Below are 16,733 nucleotides of genomic sequence, written 5' to 3'. Positions count from 1 at the left end.
CAGAGTCCCCCTGATCCATCCATTTTCAATGTGTCTTCTGTAGATCCCAAGTCTCAGTCACAGTGTGATATCACAAACCAGTTTCCGGGCTGAGTACAAGTCCACAGGGGGTCCGTCTGTCTTCCAGAAGCCAGTAAAGTTTCAAGTGGATATTACATATACAGAAAGTGGAGAGAAGCAGAAGGACTGCGGGATTTACTCAGTCACCTTCACTCTCCTATCAGGTACCACGGGCGCGCGCCCACCTATTACCCTTACTGCCCACCTTCTATCTGTCCATCCCACCATGTGTCAGAACACCCAAATTGTAAAATCATTCATCTTATCAGAAGTTTTCTGTAAAATTCTTTGTTCATAATAGTAGATTACATATACATGTCACAGTACATGGGTGATAAAATCAATGATGTCACAGTACAGGAATAATAAACACAGTGATGTCACAGTACAGGGATAATAAACACAGTGATGTCACAGTACAGGGATAATAAATACAGTGATGTCACAGTACAGGGATAATAAACACAGTGATGTCACAGTACAGGGATAATGTACACAGTGATGTCACAGTACAGGAATAATAAATACAGTGATGTCACAGTACAGGGATAACAAACACAGTGATGTCACAGTACAGGGATAATAAACACAGTGATGTCACAGTACAGAGATAATAAACACAGTGATGTCACAGTACAGGGATAATACACACAGTGATGTCACAGTACAGGGATAATAAACACAGTGATGTCACAGTACAGGGATAATAAACACAGTGATGTCACAGTACAGGGATAATAAACACAGTGATGTCACAGTACAGGGATAATAAACACAGTGATGTCACAGTACAGGAATGATAAACACAGTGATGTCACAGTACAGGAATAATAAACACAGTGATGTCACAGTACAGGAATAATAAACACAGTGATGTCACAGTACAGGGATAATAAACACAGTGATGTCACAGTACATGGTTGATAAGCATGTGATATCACAGTACAGGAATAATAAACACAGTGATGTCACAGTACAGGGATAATACACACAGTGATGTCACAGTACAGGAATAATAAACACAGTGATGTCACAGTACAGGGATAATGTACACAGTGATGTCACAGTACAGGAATAATAAATACAGTGATGTCACAGTACAGGGATAATAAACACAGTGATGTCACAGTACAGGGATAATAAACACAGTGATGTCACAGTACAGGGATAATAAACACAGTGATGTCACAGTACAGGAATGATAAACACAGCGATGTCACAGTACAGGAATAATAAACACAGTGATGTCACAGTACAGGAATAATAAACACAGTGATGTCACAGTACAGGGATAATAAACACAGTGATGTCACAGTACAGGAATGATAAACACAGTGATGTCACAGTACAGGAATAATAAACACAGTGATGTCACAGTACAGGGATAATACACACAGTGATGTCACAGTACAGGAATAATAAACACAGTGATGTCACAGTACAGGAATTATAAACACAGTGATGTCACAGTACAGGAATAATAAACACAGTGATGTCACAGTACAGGGATAATAAACACAGTGATGTCACAGTACAGGGATAGTAAACACAGTGATGTCACAGTACAGGAATAATAAACACAGTGATGTCACAGTACAGGGATAATAAACACAGTGATGTCACAGTACAGGGATAGTAAACACAGTGATGTCACAGTACAGGAATAATAAACACAGTGATGTCACAGTACAGGGATAATAAACACAGTGATGTCACAGTACAGGGATAGTAAACACAGTGATGTCACAGTACAGGAATAATAAACACAGTGATGTCACAGTACAGGAATGATAAACACAGTGATGTCACAGTACAGGGATAATAAACACAGTGATGTCACAGTACAGGAATAATAAACACAGTGATGTCACAGTACAGGAATGATAAACACAGTGATGTCACAGTACAGGGATAATAAACACAGTGATGTCACAGTACAGGAATAATAAACACAGTGATGTCACAGTACAGGGATAATAAACAGTGATGTCACAGTACAGGAATAATAAACACAGTGATGTCACAGTACAGGGATAATAAACACAGTGATGTCACAGTACAGGAATAATAAACAGTGATGTCACAGTACAGGAATAATAAACACAGTGATGTCACAGTACAGGGATAATAAACACAGTGATGTCACAGTACAGGGATAATAAACACAGTGATGTCACAGTACAGGGATAATACACACAGTGATGTCACAGTACAGGGATAATGTGCACAGTGATGTCACAGTACAGGGAGAATGTGCACAGTGATGTCACAGTACAGGGATAATAAACACAGTGATGTCACAGTACAGGGATAATAAACACAGTGATGTCACAGTACAGGGATAATAAACACAGTGATGTCACAGTACAGGGATAATAAACACAGTGATGTCACAGTACAGGGATAATAAACACAGTGATGTCACAGTACAGGGATAATAAACACAGTGATGTCACAGTACAGGGATAATACACACAGTGATGTCACAGTACAGGGATAATGTGCACAGTGATGTCACAGTACAGGGAGAATGTGCACAGTGATGTCACAGTACAGGGATAATGTGCACAGTGATGTCACAGTACAGGGATAATGTGCACAGTGATGTCACAGTACAGGGAGAATGTGCACAGTGATGTCACAGTACAGGGATAATGTGCACAGTGATGTCACAGTACAGGGAGAATGTGCACAGTGATGTCACAGTACAGGGAGAATGTGCACAGTGATGTCACAGTACAGGGATAATGTGCACAGTGATGTCACAGTACAGGGATAATAAACACAGTGATGTCACAGTACAGGGAGAATGTGCACAGTGATGTCACAGTACAGGGAGAATGTGCACAGTGATGTCACAGTACAGGGAGAATGTGCACAGTGATGTCACAGTACAGGGAGAATGTGCACAGTGATGTCACAGTACAGGGATAATACACACAGTGATGTCACAGTACAGGGATAATGTGCACAGTGATGTCACAGTACAGGGATAATGTGCACAGTGATGTCACAGTACAGGGAGAATGTGCACAGTGATGTCACAGTACAGGGAGAATGTGCACAGTGATGTCACAGTACAGGGAGAATGTGCACAGTGATGTCACAGTACAGGGATAATGTGCACAGTGATGTCACAGTACAGGGAGAATGTGCACAGTGATGTCACAGTACAGGGAGAATGTGCACAGTGATGTCACAGTACAGGGATAATGTGCACAGTGATGTCACAGTACAGGGATAATAAGTAGTACATCATAATACAAGGTTGATGCTAAGACAGAGAACATTTTACACAGGCGATTAACACATAGATTATAAAAAAGTTGCACTCTATCGTGCCAAATCATGTCGAATATGAAATACATGAAATATGAATAGCAAAATGGCTTTTAGAACATTAGGAACAATATTTGAGACGCTTTGTATGTGGCAGTCATTTTTCTGTCACATTTATATCATAGTACAGGGATATAAAGCTGGGAGATAATGGACACCATGATGTGACAGTATGGAGAAACCGTAATGTTACAGTACATAGAACAAACAGTGGCATTATTTTTTGTGACAGAGGAACCATAGACCCCCATAGGCCATATGGGAGGACAGTTGTTGCTTTGTTGTTAGGTAACAGGTGGCGAGTGCACTAATACCAGAATGCAATATTCATCGGCATGGTCTGTGTGCAGATTGCCCAGTGCTGTCATTCGGACATGTCATGAGCTGACATATGTGCTGATACATTTGCCGTAATCTTTGCTTCCTTCAGGTCCCAGCAGGAGGTTTAAACGGGTTGTGGAGACAATACAGACCCAGCTCCTGAGTTCCCACGAGCAGCCATCCGTACTGCAGCTTTCAGGTGAGAGGCGACTGAGAGGGTAGAAAGAGTACCAACTGTACAAAATGACAAGTGTCTATATGGTGAGGACATCACAGGTAGACTGAATTTGGCCCATAGATGTAAGTGAAAAATGCCCAAGAACCAAAGCTGTCCACCCAGAGGACTATTTGTGCTCCATACCATCAGATGTAGGCTTCACTGTAGTTTCATGATGGAGAAATCTGAGTATTAAAGAAAAATCTTCCTCTGGCTATCACTGGTTTGCCACATCTGCTATTTAAAGGAGGTGTCTGACTTAGGAAACCAATTTTCAAACATCAAGTTTTGAGTAAATACAATGGGATCCCTGTTCAGGATCCTTAACCCTTGTAAAGGGGCATCTTGTGTTCTGGAGGACCTATTCTTACCTCCATTACACATGAATCACATTTATTTGAATGGACACTGTGTAATTCTTCACTTCACCTAAGGAGGCGCTGCAGAGTTGCTGTCTGCCTATCGTCATGATGCCATACTAACAAGTCGGGATGGACAAAGGGTTCTGTTAGAAGGGCCCCATAACGATGACGATGTACCCTGCTGTTAGGACACCCAGTGTAATCCTGGGAGCGTGCTCAGATCCCCTGCAGCGCCTCCTCAGAGGAAAGTAAGCATTACACGGTACCCACTGGAATGAAAGCATTCTTTATGTGTTACAGAGACATAGCTGCCAGTTGTATGTGGACACCTTGTGAGTAACCATCTTCTCACAGTCCTAAATAGCCGACCTGGCAAATATTACACCATGTTGGCCAATCAATCTTTGGTGTCGTTATCATGCAAAACAAAATCAGATGTTGATAGCCATAATGTAAGAGACAAAGGTAAGCACTCAAGCTAGCTGCCATAAATCATGGTGACAGCACCTTTAGATATCCAGGAGAAATATGCATAAGGCAAGTGTGTAAAAATATGACAGTAAAAGCTTTCAGGATTGTCAGCTTCCTTTAGTAAAAATGCAGATGAAACTGAGGACACAATTTCCTCGGAATATACAGTATCAGTCAAAAGTTTGGAAACACCTATTTTTTGGAATGTTTTTTCTTGTTCTTATTGGAATGTACATATTGTAGATTGAGACTATAGGCAGCAAGAACAAAGGAACACATATGGAAACACTGAATATAGAACCCAGAATGCACATTAAACCTTAGGTTCCGCAAAGTAACCCCCTTTTACGCTGATGACAGCTTTACGCCCCCTTGGCATTGTCTCAGGCAGCTTCATCAGGTGTCGCCTGGAATGGCTTCCAGTGGTCTTAAAGGAGTTCCAGAAGTGCTGGGCACTTGTTGGCTGCTTTGCCTTCACACTTTGGTCTAACTCATTCCAAACCATTTCAATTGGGTTGAGGTTGAGTGATTGTGGAGGTCATGTCATCTGATGCAGTACCCCATCCCACTCCTTTTTGGTGTGTCATTGTCCTGATATCCAGATGCAGAACACAAACAATGATCAAACTAGATGCAAACCCAGCATTGCTACAACAGCATTCTGTAACGACATGTCATGCTATCTGGTTTGCACATAGTTTGACCATTGTTTGTGTTCTGCATCAGGACAATGACACAAACCCACCATGCCTTGAATTTGGAATAAATCACCTAGTGTGTCATCAGCAAAGCACCCCCCCAGCATCACATCTCCCTCTCCATACTTCACTGTGGGCACCACACGATTAGAAACCATGTTCTTGTGTTGTTTGTTCCAAACAAATCTCTCCTTGTTTGTGGCCCTCTAAACTGACTTCTTTACAGCAATTCGACCATATAGGCCTGTTTCTCACAGTCTCCTCTAGACAGATGATGTTGAGATGCATTTGCTACTTGATGATTGTGCATCAATTATGCAGGCTGATATTTAGGGTTCTGTCAATTAGCATTTTCTGAGGCTGGTAACTCTGATGAACTTATCCTCTTCAACATAGGTAATTCTTGGTCTGCCTTTCCTGGAGTGGTTCTTATGAAAGACAATTTCATCATACCTAGTGATGGTGTTCATGACTGGACTTGAGGATACCTACAAGGTTCTAACAATTTTACAGGTTGATTGGCCTTCATGTTTTAAAGTAATGATGGACACCCATTTGTCTTTATTTGGTTCAGTGCTTCTTGCCATATTCTAGTTTAAGACAGTTGTGGAATTGGGCTCATCGCTGTATATACTGTACACCAAAACTGCCTCTGCAAGACACACCTGATGGATCCAAATAGGGATGGACGAACCCGAACTGTAAAGGTCCCTGTAAAGGTTTATGGGAAACCCGTGTTACAGTTTGGGTCCAGTTCGGGCTGTAAAAAAAAGCAGAAAATTAATAATAAACATTATAATTATACTTACCTGTCCAGCAGCGCTGTTACCTGGCCGCATCTGTTTCCGGGGCCGCTCATTAACTTCCACCGGTATTCACTGCACTCGGCAGTCTTTGGCTTTTTTCGTCAGTGTTTGTGCGGTGACATCATTACCGGAAGGTAATAAGCGGCACCGGAAGTAGATACGGCCGGGAGACAGCAGGACGGCAGGACGCGTCGCTGGACAGGTAAGTATAATTATAATGTTTATTATTAATTTTCTGCTTTTTTTAGAGCTCCCCCTCCCCATCCCATATATGTAAAGTCCGAGTTTGGGGTTCGGACGCAAGTTCGTGTCATCTCCGGCCCTAAACTCAAACTTTACAAAAAAACTAGGGCGAACCTGCCAATCCCGAACATTGGGGGGTTCGCCCATCACTAGTAGCGAACACGCTTGGTGAGACACACCTGTTCTTTGGATGCCATTTCGGGTGACTACCTGATGAAGCTGCTTGACAGAATGCAAGGGGTTGTAAAGCTGTCATCAGAATAAAAGGGAGGTGCTTTGAAGAATCTAAGGTTTCTCAAAAACTTCTTGTTTCCATATGTATATATTTGTGGTTTTGCTGCCCTCAGTCTGAATCTTCAATGTCCACATTCTAATAAGAACAGATGGGTCCAAACGTTTGACTGGTACTGTATATAGTTTAGTATAAAACAGTGTAATGCATGGTTGTGCCTAGTCCTCTAGAGTTCGGGTCTCTATTTTTTTATTTAGACTAAATAAATAGGGATTCTGAACAGGATGACCCACCCTACCTGCCCTACCGATGCACATTTTCATATTCTATTTTATTGTAAGTGAGTTTTTGGAGGTTGGTGCATTATAAGGACTAGTTAAAGGGAACCTGTCACCCCGTTTTTTGAGATTGAGCTATAAATACTGTTAAATAGGGCCTGCGCTGTGTGTTACTATAGTGTATGTAGTGTACCCCGATTCCCCACCTATGCTGAGAAATAACTTACCAAAGTCGCCGTTTTCGCCTGTCAATCAGGCTGGTCAGGTCGGGAGGGCGTGTTCACAGCGCTGGTTCTTCCTCAGCTTTACGTTGGTGGCGTAGTGGTGTCCGCATGTTGAGGTGACTAATCCACTGTGGGCACGTGAAGAAGCAGCGCGCGATCTGCGCTGTCATCCCTTTCGTCGGTGGGGGCGGCCATCTTCCTGGGGCCGCGCGTGCGCAGATCGAGTGCTCTGCTGCACAGGGCTTCAGGAAAATGGCCGCGGGATGCCGCGCGTGCGCATTAGAGATCGCGGCGGCCATTTTCCCAAAGCCGAGATGCAAACTTGGCTCTGTCACTAAGGGGTTAAAATCCCATCCACTATGCTGTAATAACTGGACGCTGCGGATGTACGCAGCGTCCAGCCTGCAGCGTTTACTGACTGTGCGCACCTACCCTGAAATGTAGCTCTTATCAGAAATCCTCAAATAGATTTTTAATTCTATAGTTTCCAGCTTGTTGCCTGGGTTACTGGCCACCTCTGCAGTCTATGAGGCAAGCATTCCTAGGCAAGCATTGCAATGCTTCACTATAGCGCTTCACTGCTGTGAAGGTGGCAGTGTTTTTGGATGTAGCCGGCGTCAGTGCCCCCTGAGCTCCTGTAATGCTGCAGAGACCAATCTTGCTCTGGTGTCTTCATCAGAGAGACCTGCCTCTTGTCTGAACTGTCAATCTTCAGGAGCGCACTGCTCCCCGGCAAAAAAGGAAGCTAGAAGGCATAAAAGCGGTGTGCTCCTGAAGGGAGGAGATTAGAACAACAAAAAGAAATGGCAATTCCAGCCAATGTGATGAGCAGGCACCATGACTTTTGGCCATAATGAGATAACATGACTTGACATGTAGTCAGTAATAGCCAATAGATGCAGACAGAAGTGACTTCTTGTCTATCGTGATGTAATATGCTGCCATGACCAAGGCTGGAAGTGCAACTAAGAGACAGAAGACACAGAGGAATGGTCTGACCAATATCTGGAACAACCATAGTATGTTTCAAAAGTGTTAGAATCCTGAAAGCTTTTAAAGTGATTTTCAGAGCTCATATCTGGTTACAGTAAGAATTTGACATTTGTAGGGAAAGAGCAGGTAGTCGGCCGTCCTATAGAGATCTTTCCATAGGAAGAATATTGTCCACAGCATGCCGCTTGTTGTGGTATATAATCTACTGTGCATTGTGCATTGATTGCACCTGATATAGCTCTTTAAATTTGATAAAATAAAGAACATGAATGATCATAAAATCAGATTTTAGTACAGTACTATGATCATACTATATTCTGTATATTCTTTCTTTGGAAAGATATCTCTGTAACTGTGTATAACATAGATATCTCTTAACTGTGTATAACATAGATATCTCTGTAACTGGGTATAACATAGATATCTCTGTAACTGTGTATAACATAGATATCTCTGTAACTGTGTATAACATACAGTACAGACCAAAAGTTTGGACACACCGTCTCATTTAAAGATTTTTCTGTATTTTCATGACTATGAAAATTGTACATTCACACTGAAGGCATCAAAACTATGAATTAGCACATGTGGAATTATATACTTAACAAAAAAGTGTGAAACAACTGAAATTATGTCTTATATTCTAGGTTCTTCAAAGTAGCCACCTTTTGCTTTGATGACTGCTTTGCACACTCTCGGCATTCTCTTGATGAGCTTCAAGAGGTAGTCACCAGGAGTGGTCCTTTAACAATCTTGAAGGAGTTCCCAGAGATGCTTAGCACTTGTTGGCCCTTTTGCCTTCACTCTGCGGTCCAGCTCACCCCAAACCATCTCGATTGGGTTCAGGTCTGGCGACTGTGGAGGCCAGGTCATCTGGCGTAGCACCCATCACTCTCCTTCTTGGTCAAATAGCCCTTACACAGCCTGGAGGTGTGTTTGGCGTCATTGTCCTGTTGAAAAATGAATGATGGTCCAACTAAACGCAAACCGGATGGAATAGCATGCTGCTGCAAGATGCTGTGGTAGCCATGCTGGTTCAGTATGCCTTCAATTTTGAATAAATCCCCAATAGTGTCACCAGCAAAGCACCCCCACACTATAACACACCCTCCTCCATGCTTCACGGTGGGAACCAGGCATGTAGAGTCCATCCGTTCACCTTTTCTGCGTCGCACAAAGAAACGGTGGTTGGAACCAAAGATCTCAAATTTGGACTCATCAGACCAAAGCACAGATTTCCACTGGTCTAATGTCCATTCCTTGTGTTCTTTAGCCCAAACAAGTCTCTTCTGCTTGTTGCCTGTCCTTAGCAGTGGTTTCCTAGCAGCTATTTTACCATGAAGACCTGCTGCACAAAGTCTCCTCTTAACAGATGTTGTAGAGATGTGTCAGCTGCTAGAACTCTGTGTGGCATTGACCAGGTCTCTAATCTGAGCTGCTGTTAACCTGTGATTTCTGAGGCTGGTGACGGATAAACTTATCCTCAGAAGCAGAGGTGACTCTTGGTCTTCCTTTCCTGGGGCGGTCCTCATGTGAGCCAGTTTCTTTGTAGCACTTGATGGTTTTTGCCACTGCACTTGGAGACACTTTCAAAGTTTGCCCAATTTTTCGGACTGACTGACTGACCTTCATTTCTTAAAGTAATGATGGCCACTCGTTTTTCTTTACTTAGCTGCTTTTTTCTTGCCATAATACAAATTCTAACAGTCTGTTCAGTAGGACTATCAGCTGTGTATCCACCAGACTTCTGCACAACACAACTGATGGTCCCAACCCCATTTATAAGGCAAGAAATCCCACTTATTAAACCTGACAGGGCACACCTGTGAAGTGAAAACCATTCCCAGTGACTACTTCTTGAAGCTCATCAAGAGAATGCCAAGAGTTTGCGAAGCAGTCATCAAAGCAAAAGGTGGCTACTTTGAAGAACCTAGAATATAAGACATAATTTCAGTTGTTTCACACTTTTTTGTTAAGTATATAATTCCACATGTATTAATTCATAGTTTTGATGCCTTCAGTGTGAATGTACAATTTTCATAGTCATGAAAATACAGAAAAATCTTTAAATGAGACGGTGTGTCCAAACTTTTGGTCTGTACTGTAGATATCTGTAAATGTGAAACGTATAGAATTCTTAGAGATGTGTGTAAGAACTCATCCTATTGTTGCCAGGAAAGCCATTTAAAGTGTTTTTTTGTTGCCCTATTTCATTGCTCCCTCAGCTGTTGCAGAGCTCTTGAATAAGACTGAAGAAGGTTTATGCATAGTTGATAGTGAAAATAAGAAATGGAAAGTCCACCCACTTTCGAACACAGGTTAATGCCTGCAAAGCCCATAATCTGCTACTTCCTTGACCCTTTACAAAGTTGATTTCTAAAGATAGCCATACACCATAGATAAAAGTCCTGCAAACCTGCTGTTTTCATCAGGTTCTGCCCAAGTGTCAAGTGCCTATGGAGCTTTCCTAGTAGCAGGTCTGGTGGGGAAATAAGGATTTTAACATGCCCAATTCTATGTTCCTACAGGAGACCCACTGATGCCAGAGGTGTCTCCTGCGGCTTATTCTCCTTTCCCCATTGAAAATACATACACGCTCAATTGATAGCATGCATTTGTATGAAGCATTTGTAAGCAGGGGTTGGGAAATGTAGCTGTTGCCCAACCGAGCGTTCGCCTGACAGCTACCATTAATATCTATTGGATTGTGAACTTTATGTACGTAGCCCATCTGAGCCAGCTTTCTCTTTCCCTCCACAGCCCCATAGTAAAAGTCCATGTCGTCACCTTTAACTGGCTAACCTGGCAACAAAAAATCCATGTCTCTTCATAAACATAGAGCCATTAGTGCAATCTTCCTACTCTGTGTGTGTTACAGGCCTTTAGGCACAAAAAGCAACTTACAAACACTTATGTTTCTCGAAGGTCCACAAAAAGTGGAAACATCATATCAACAGATAATATGCAAACTTCTATCTGGACCAAACCAAACACCAGGTTGACATATTAGGGAGGGCTACTGTAACCCCCCGAACTGGCTGCCTCAGGTATATAAGGCCTCATGCACACGGCCAGGTTCTGTGTTACAACCTTTACCGTACCTCCGCATGCATCCGGTCTCATACAGAGGCATGGCGATGGAGCATACAATGGAGCATAATGCGGGTATTCTGCCCCGGACCCTGTACCGCTGCAAGTCTGGCAATGTGCATGAAACCTAAAAGTGACAGGTGCATTTAACAGTCAAACCTCATTTATACTTTTCAGTAGACATATTACTTACAATATGTCATTACATATACTTAAGGCCTAACTTCATTAGGGTGGGAAAATTCATATGTGCTTGTTGGTAACACCAGGAGCTGCGGGGAGTTGTTGGTAACAGCAGGAGCTGCGGGGAGTTGTTGGTAACACCAGGAGCTGCGAGGAGTTGTTGGTAACACCAGGAGCTGCGGGGAGTTGTTAGTAACACCAGGAGCTGCGAGGAGTTGTTGGTAACAGCAGGAGCTGCGGGGAGTTGTTGGTAACACCAGGAGCTGCGGGGAGTTGTTGGTTTGGCCCTCCACTGGTTTAGTTGTCCCATGCCTGTTTTCTGTTCCGTAGGTCTCATTTAGATGTCCATTTTCCACCTGCGTGTTGTAGCCACAGATAGACTCTTTTGGCTATGTGTTCTGTTTGTTCATGTCTGTTTTCTTTTTCGAAAACCGAATGTTTGAAAAAAAAAAAAGACATGACTGTTTTTGATCAGAAGTTATAATCAATATGTCCACAAAAAGGCGGTCGGCATACGGATATCATCCACGTATCGACTGAACCCTGTTTTCTTTATCGCTTCATTGGGGGACACAGAACAACAGTGGGTGTATGCTGCTGCTGCTAGGAGGCTGACACTATGCATAAAGGAAAAAACACATGTCTCCTCCCTGGCAGTATACACCCACCGACAGGCACCAAGCACCTCAGTTTGTGCTTAGTGTCTGTAGGAGGCGGACCTGGATCTTCAGATCCGCTGCTATCCCTACTCTCCTTTACAGGTTTTTATTGTTTTTATTAACGATTTTGTTTTCTCTTTCAGATACAGCATTCAGGGAATCAGGGTGTAATCTCTCACCCTGCCTCCCCAGGAGGGCGGCTGAGCGAGCAGTGTGGTGTCACCCGCATCGCTACTCTCAGACCACCGGCAGGACATTATTCCCTGTCAGCCTCCCAGGTGCTCCAGGGTTTATACGGTGGCGGTCCTAGCCAAAACAGTCCCCCTCACCCCTCTCCTCGGAGAGGGCTGAGAGGAAGACGGTGGTCACCAGTGGTGAACCTCCCCCTTGTCTTAGGGGTTGAGGCCGTCTTCTGGATGAAGGATTTCATATCCAGCAACCCTTCCCTCAACGGGCCCCTGGACGATCCTCTCCTTGCCTGTGGAACCGGACATGCAGGTAACTTCCACAGTGGCCACTTTATCCACACAGTGCCCTTACCGGCATTTTACTTTCGTTTTTACCGCTGCTTTTTCGGCACCCTTTTTTTCCTCCACTCAGTATCCCACTTACAACTGGGTACGCCCTTCCTTTTTCTGTGCGGCCCTATCAGGAGCCTTGGCTCATTCTTTCAGCACAGCTCCGCCCCTTCTTCACCGCTGGGACTTCCTGCCTTTACAGCTCCATGCACAGGAGGCATCGTGCGTTGGGGGACACAGATAATTCTGCTCTGCGGTGCGGTAGGCTTGCGACACTATATCGGCCCCTCTCTCGGTATTATCCATACCACTGTAGGTTCACTTAGTCTATTCTGTAGGATAGCGCTGCAGATTCTCCTTATGTCCAACTCTTCTGGAGCCTTCCCTACCAAACCTACCATAACTCATTACGCCTGCACTCGTTGCAAGAGAAAGTGGTCAGTAGGCCAATCGTCGCCTCTCTGCCAGTCCTGCAGTCCTCCTGCCATGTCTGCCCCGCAGGAAGCTTCTGACTCTCGGGATGGGGGCGCTCCCCCTCCCCCTGAGTGGGCCGTTGCTATCTCGCAGTTGGTCTCTGATTTGACTAAGGTGTCTCAGTCTCTGGTCCAGGCGCTTGAACGTCTTCCACAGCTACCTACAGCCACCAGTGCTCCAACCGTCTCCCATGGCGAGTCGGCCGCACCTGATCCTGAACCACAGGGAGACAAACCAGCCAGCCGTTATAGAAAGAGGACTCTGTCTGGCTCCTCGTCTGATTCTCCGGGTCCCTCCGCAGCGCTCAAGCTGCTCTCCTCCTCCCAGTTCCCCTCTTCGGAGGAGGACATTGGGTCTGATGTGGATTCCCAGTCCGGTTCTAACTCCGATTCAGACCAGGCTTCTAGCATGCAGGCTATCGTAGATAGTCTCATTTCGGCTATCTCGCAAACTCTCAAACTAAAACAAGACGAGGCTTCCCCCCAGGATTCCTCAGTCTCTTTTAAGCGGATGAAGCGTCCCTCTCGCTCTTTTCCTATCCATGATGAGTTTGAGTCTACCCTGTCTAAACACTGGGAACATCCTGAAAAGCGTTTTTCGGGTAGAAAACAGCTGGACGTGCTCTATCCCTTTAGCGCCGATCTTCTTTCTAAGTGGGCTGAGTCTCCCAAGGTGGATCCGCCGATCTCCCGCCTTTCTTCTAAGACGGTTCTTTCCTTACCGGATGGTGCGTCGCTTAAGGACACATCGGACAGACAAATTGAGGCGCTGGCCAAGTCAGCCTTTGAGGCAATGGGTGCTTTTGTCTGCCCCAGCTTCCCTTCCACTTGGGTGGCTAAGGCCATATCTGCCTGGGCCAAGATCCTTCGTCGGGGCATTTTGGCTTCTGCCTCCCCTACCAAGCTGGCTGACCTCGCAGACCAGATTAACCACGCAGGAAAATACTTTTTCACTGCCTCTCTAGATGCAGCAGCCTGTTCGGCCAGGGCAAGCAGCAACATTGTCGCTATTCGCCGCATTTTTTGGCTGAAGGCATGGAATGCAGATGCTACTTCCAAAAAGTCTCTCACCAACTTAGCATTTCAAGGTTCCAGGCTTTTTGGTGCTTGTCTGGATCAAGTTATCTCAGACTCGACTGGGGGCAAGAGTACGTCCCTCCCCCAGTCAAAGCCAAAATGTTTCTTTAACACAAAGGGTCCTTGGACATTTCGTCCCTTTCGCCCGTTTGCAGCCTCAGACTCCTCATCTCAACAAGAGCGCCCCGCTACCACGGGTGAACGCAGAAAACCCTCTTACAAGCCAGCTCCCATATGGAGGTCCAGGGCTCAACCTCCCAGGCCTTCCGGGTCTCATTCCAACAGATAACGTTCTAAGTGATGGGTCGCCCCCACCTGGGAGTCTTTCCAGGGTGGGAGGCAGGCTTCTTTTCTTCAAAGACACCTGGCTGTCAGTGATCAGCGACGCCTGGGTCAGAGAGATCATTACTTCCGGGTACAAAATCGAATGTTCTACCCTCCCTGAAAATCGCTGCTTCCTCTCTCATCCGCCAAAGCAACCGTCCCATTTACCCGGTTTGCTTCAAGCCGTGGCGTCTCTGGTTGCCGCCGGAGTTGTAGTTCCCGTTGCTTCCGACGAGCGTTTTCCGGGTTCTACTCGAACCTTTTTGTAGTCCCAAAGAAGGACGGGTCTCTCCGCCCTATCCTGGATTTGAAACTTCTGAACCGCCACATCCGACCTCACCACTTCAGGATGGAATCCCTGCAGTCAGTGATCGCCGCCATGGAACACGGGGAGTTCCTCTGCTCGGTCGACATTCAAGATGCGTACCTTCATGTCCCCATCTGTGTACGGCATCAGATTCCTTCGGTTTGCAATCGAAGACAATCACTACCAATTCACGACCCTTCCTTTCAGGATAGCGTCTGCCCCCAGGGTTTTCACCAAAATCATGGCGGTGGTCATGGCGCTCCTTCGTTCCACGGGGATTCTCGTTATCCCCTACCTGGACGATCTGTTGATCAAGGGGTCGTCTCATTCAGACTGTGCTCAGAATCTCCAGGTCTCTCTGGACACCCTGACCCGTCTCGGCTGGATTATCAACCGGGCCAAGTCCTCCCTGATTCCATCCCAACGACTGTCCTTCCTGGGCATGGTGTTCGACACGAACTTGGCTCGGGTCTTTCTCCCAAAGGACAAGTTCTCAGTTCTCCTTAAGGCGGTCCATCTTCTCAAACGCCCAGCTCCCCGGTCGCGTCGGTTCTGCATGGGAGTCCTGGGGAAGATGGTGGCCTCCATGGAGGCTGTACCCTTCGCTCAGTTCCACACCCGCCCTCTCCAGCTATTCCTCCTATCCACCTAGAACAGGTCTTTGGATTCCCTGGACCGTCCCATTCACCTTCCTCTCCAGGTTCGTCAGCCCCTAACCTGGTGGACGCTGTCCTCCTCTCTCCTGAGAGGAAGATAATTTCTTCCCCTTCAGTGGCAGGTCATCACCATCGATGCCAGCTTACTCGGGTGGGAAGCAGTCTTCTGACATCACACGGCTCAGGGCCGTTGGACCACCCAGGAAGCTCTTCTTCCCATCAACCTCCTGGAGATCAGGGCAATCTTCCTTGCGCTACTCCACTGGCAGTCTCTTCTGACGGGTCTCCCCGTCCGCATCCAGTCAGTCAGACAATGCCACGGCTGTGGCGTACTTAAACCACCAGGGCGGGACTTGCAGCGGCCAAGTAATGGCAGAAACGTCAAAGATCCTTCGGTGGGCGGAAAGCCACGTTCCGGCCATATCAGCCGTTCATATGCCGGGGGTCGAAAACTGGGCAGCTGACTTCCTCAGTCCCCAGGGTCTACCAGCGGGCGATTAGTCTCTCCACCCCGCAGTCTTCTACCAAATTTGCCTTCGCTGGGGAACTCCGGACGTCGACCTTATGGCGTCCCGGATGAACCACAAGGTCCCTCAGTTTGTCGCCAGATCCTAGGACCCTCTTGCCATCGGCCACGACGCTCTGGTAATTCCATGGTCCCAGTTTCAGTTTCCCTACCTGTTCCTTCCTCTCCCCTTGATTCCAAGGGTGGTAAAGAAGGTCAAGTTAGAAGGGATTCCGGTCATACTGATAGCGCCGGTCTGGCCAAGGCGTCCGTGGTACGCCGAGCTCGTAAACATGTTCGCGGATACTCCTTGGAGACTCCCGGATCAGCCAGACCTCCTCTCGCAGGGACCTCTCTACCACCAGAGTTCTCAGTCGCTGAGTTTAATGGCATGGCCGTTGAGGCCGCAGTCTTGAAGGACTCGGGTCTCTCTCCCCAGGTCATACAGACCATGATCAGAGCCAGAAAGCCGGCATCTTTTCCGGTGGTGTGAAACAAATTACGTTTTTCCGATGTCTTTTTCTCTTCTGTTTTTTCTTGGTTTCCTCCAGTCTGGTTTCGATTCGGGCTTATCTCTCAGCACCCTCAAGGGACAAGTTTCTGCTCTGTCGATTCTCTTCCAGAGTGACCTGTCCTCCATTCACCAGGAATTGACATTTCTACAGGGAGTGGCGCATATTGCCCCTCCTTTCCGTTC

At 45.9% G+C, this 16,733-nt stretch overlaps 1 protein-coding gene across 4 annotated transcripts in view; it reads left to right on the top strand.

Annotated features, from left to right (window-relative positions):
* The window catches only part of BRSK2 (BR serine/threonine kinase 2), a 171,358-nt gene that overhangs the window by 137,604 nt on the left and 17,021 nt on the right, over nucleotides 1–16,733 (top strand). For all 4 annotated transcript variants that reach the window (XM_069740145.1, XM_069740143.1, XM_069740144.1 and 1 more), the window contains exons 17-18: nucleotides 44–224; nucleotides 3,830–3,919. In XM_069740145.1, the coding sequence (XP_069596246.1) occupies nucleotides 44–224; nucleotides 3,830–3,919 (271 nt within the window). The remainder of the gene's footprint in view (nucleotides 1–43; nucleotides 225–3,829; nucleotides 3,920–16,733) is intronic.

Source organism: Ranitomeya imitator, chromosome 9 (genome assembly GCF_032444005.1).
Source record: "Ranitomeya imitator isolate aRanImi1 chromosome 9, aRanImi1.pri, whole genome shotgun sequence".
NCBI classification, from domain to species: domain Eukaryota; kingdom Metazoa; phylum Chordata; class Amphibia; order Anura; family Dendrobatidae; genus Ranitomeya; species Ranitomeya imitator.
The sequence above is the reverse complement of the archived record's forward strand: the minus strand, read 5'-3'. Positions and strand labels throughout refer to the sequence as shown.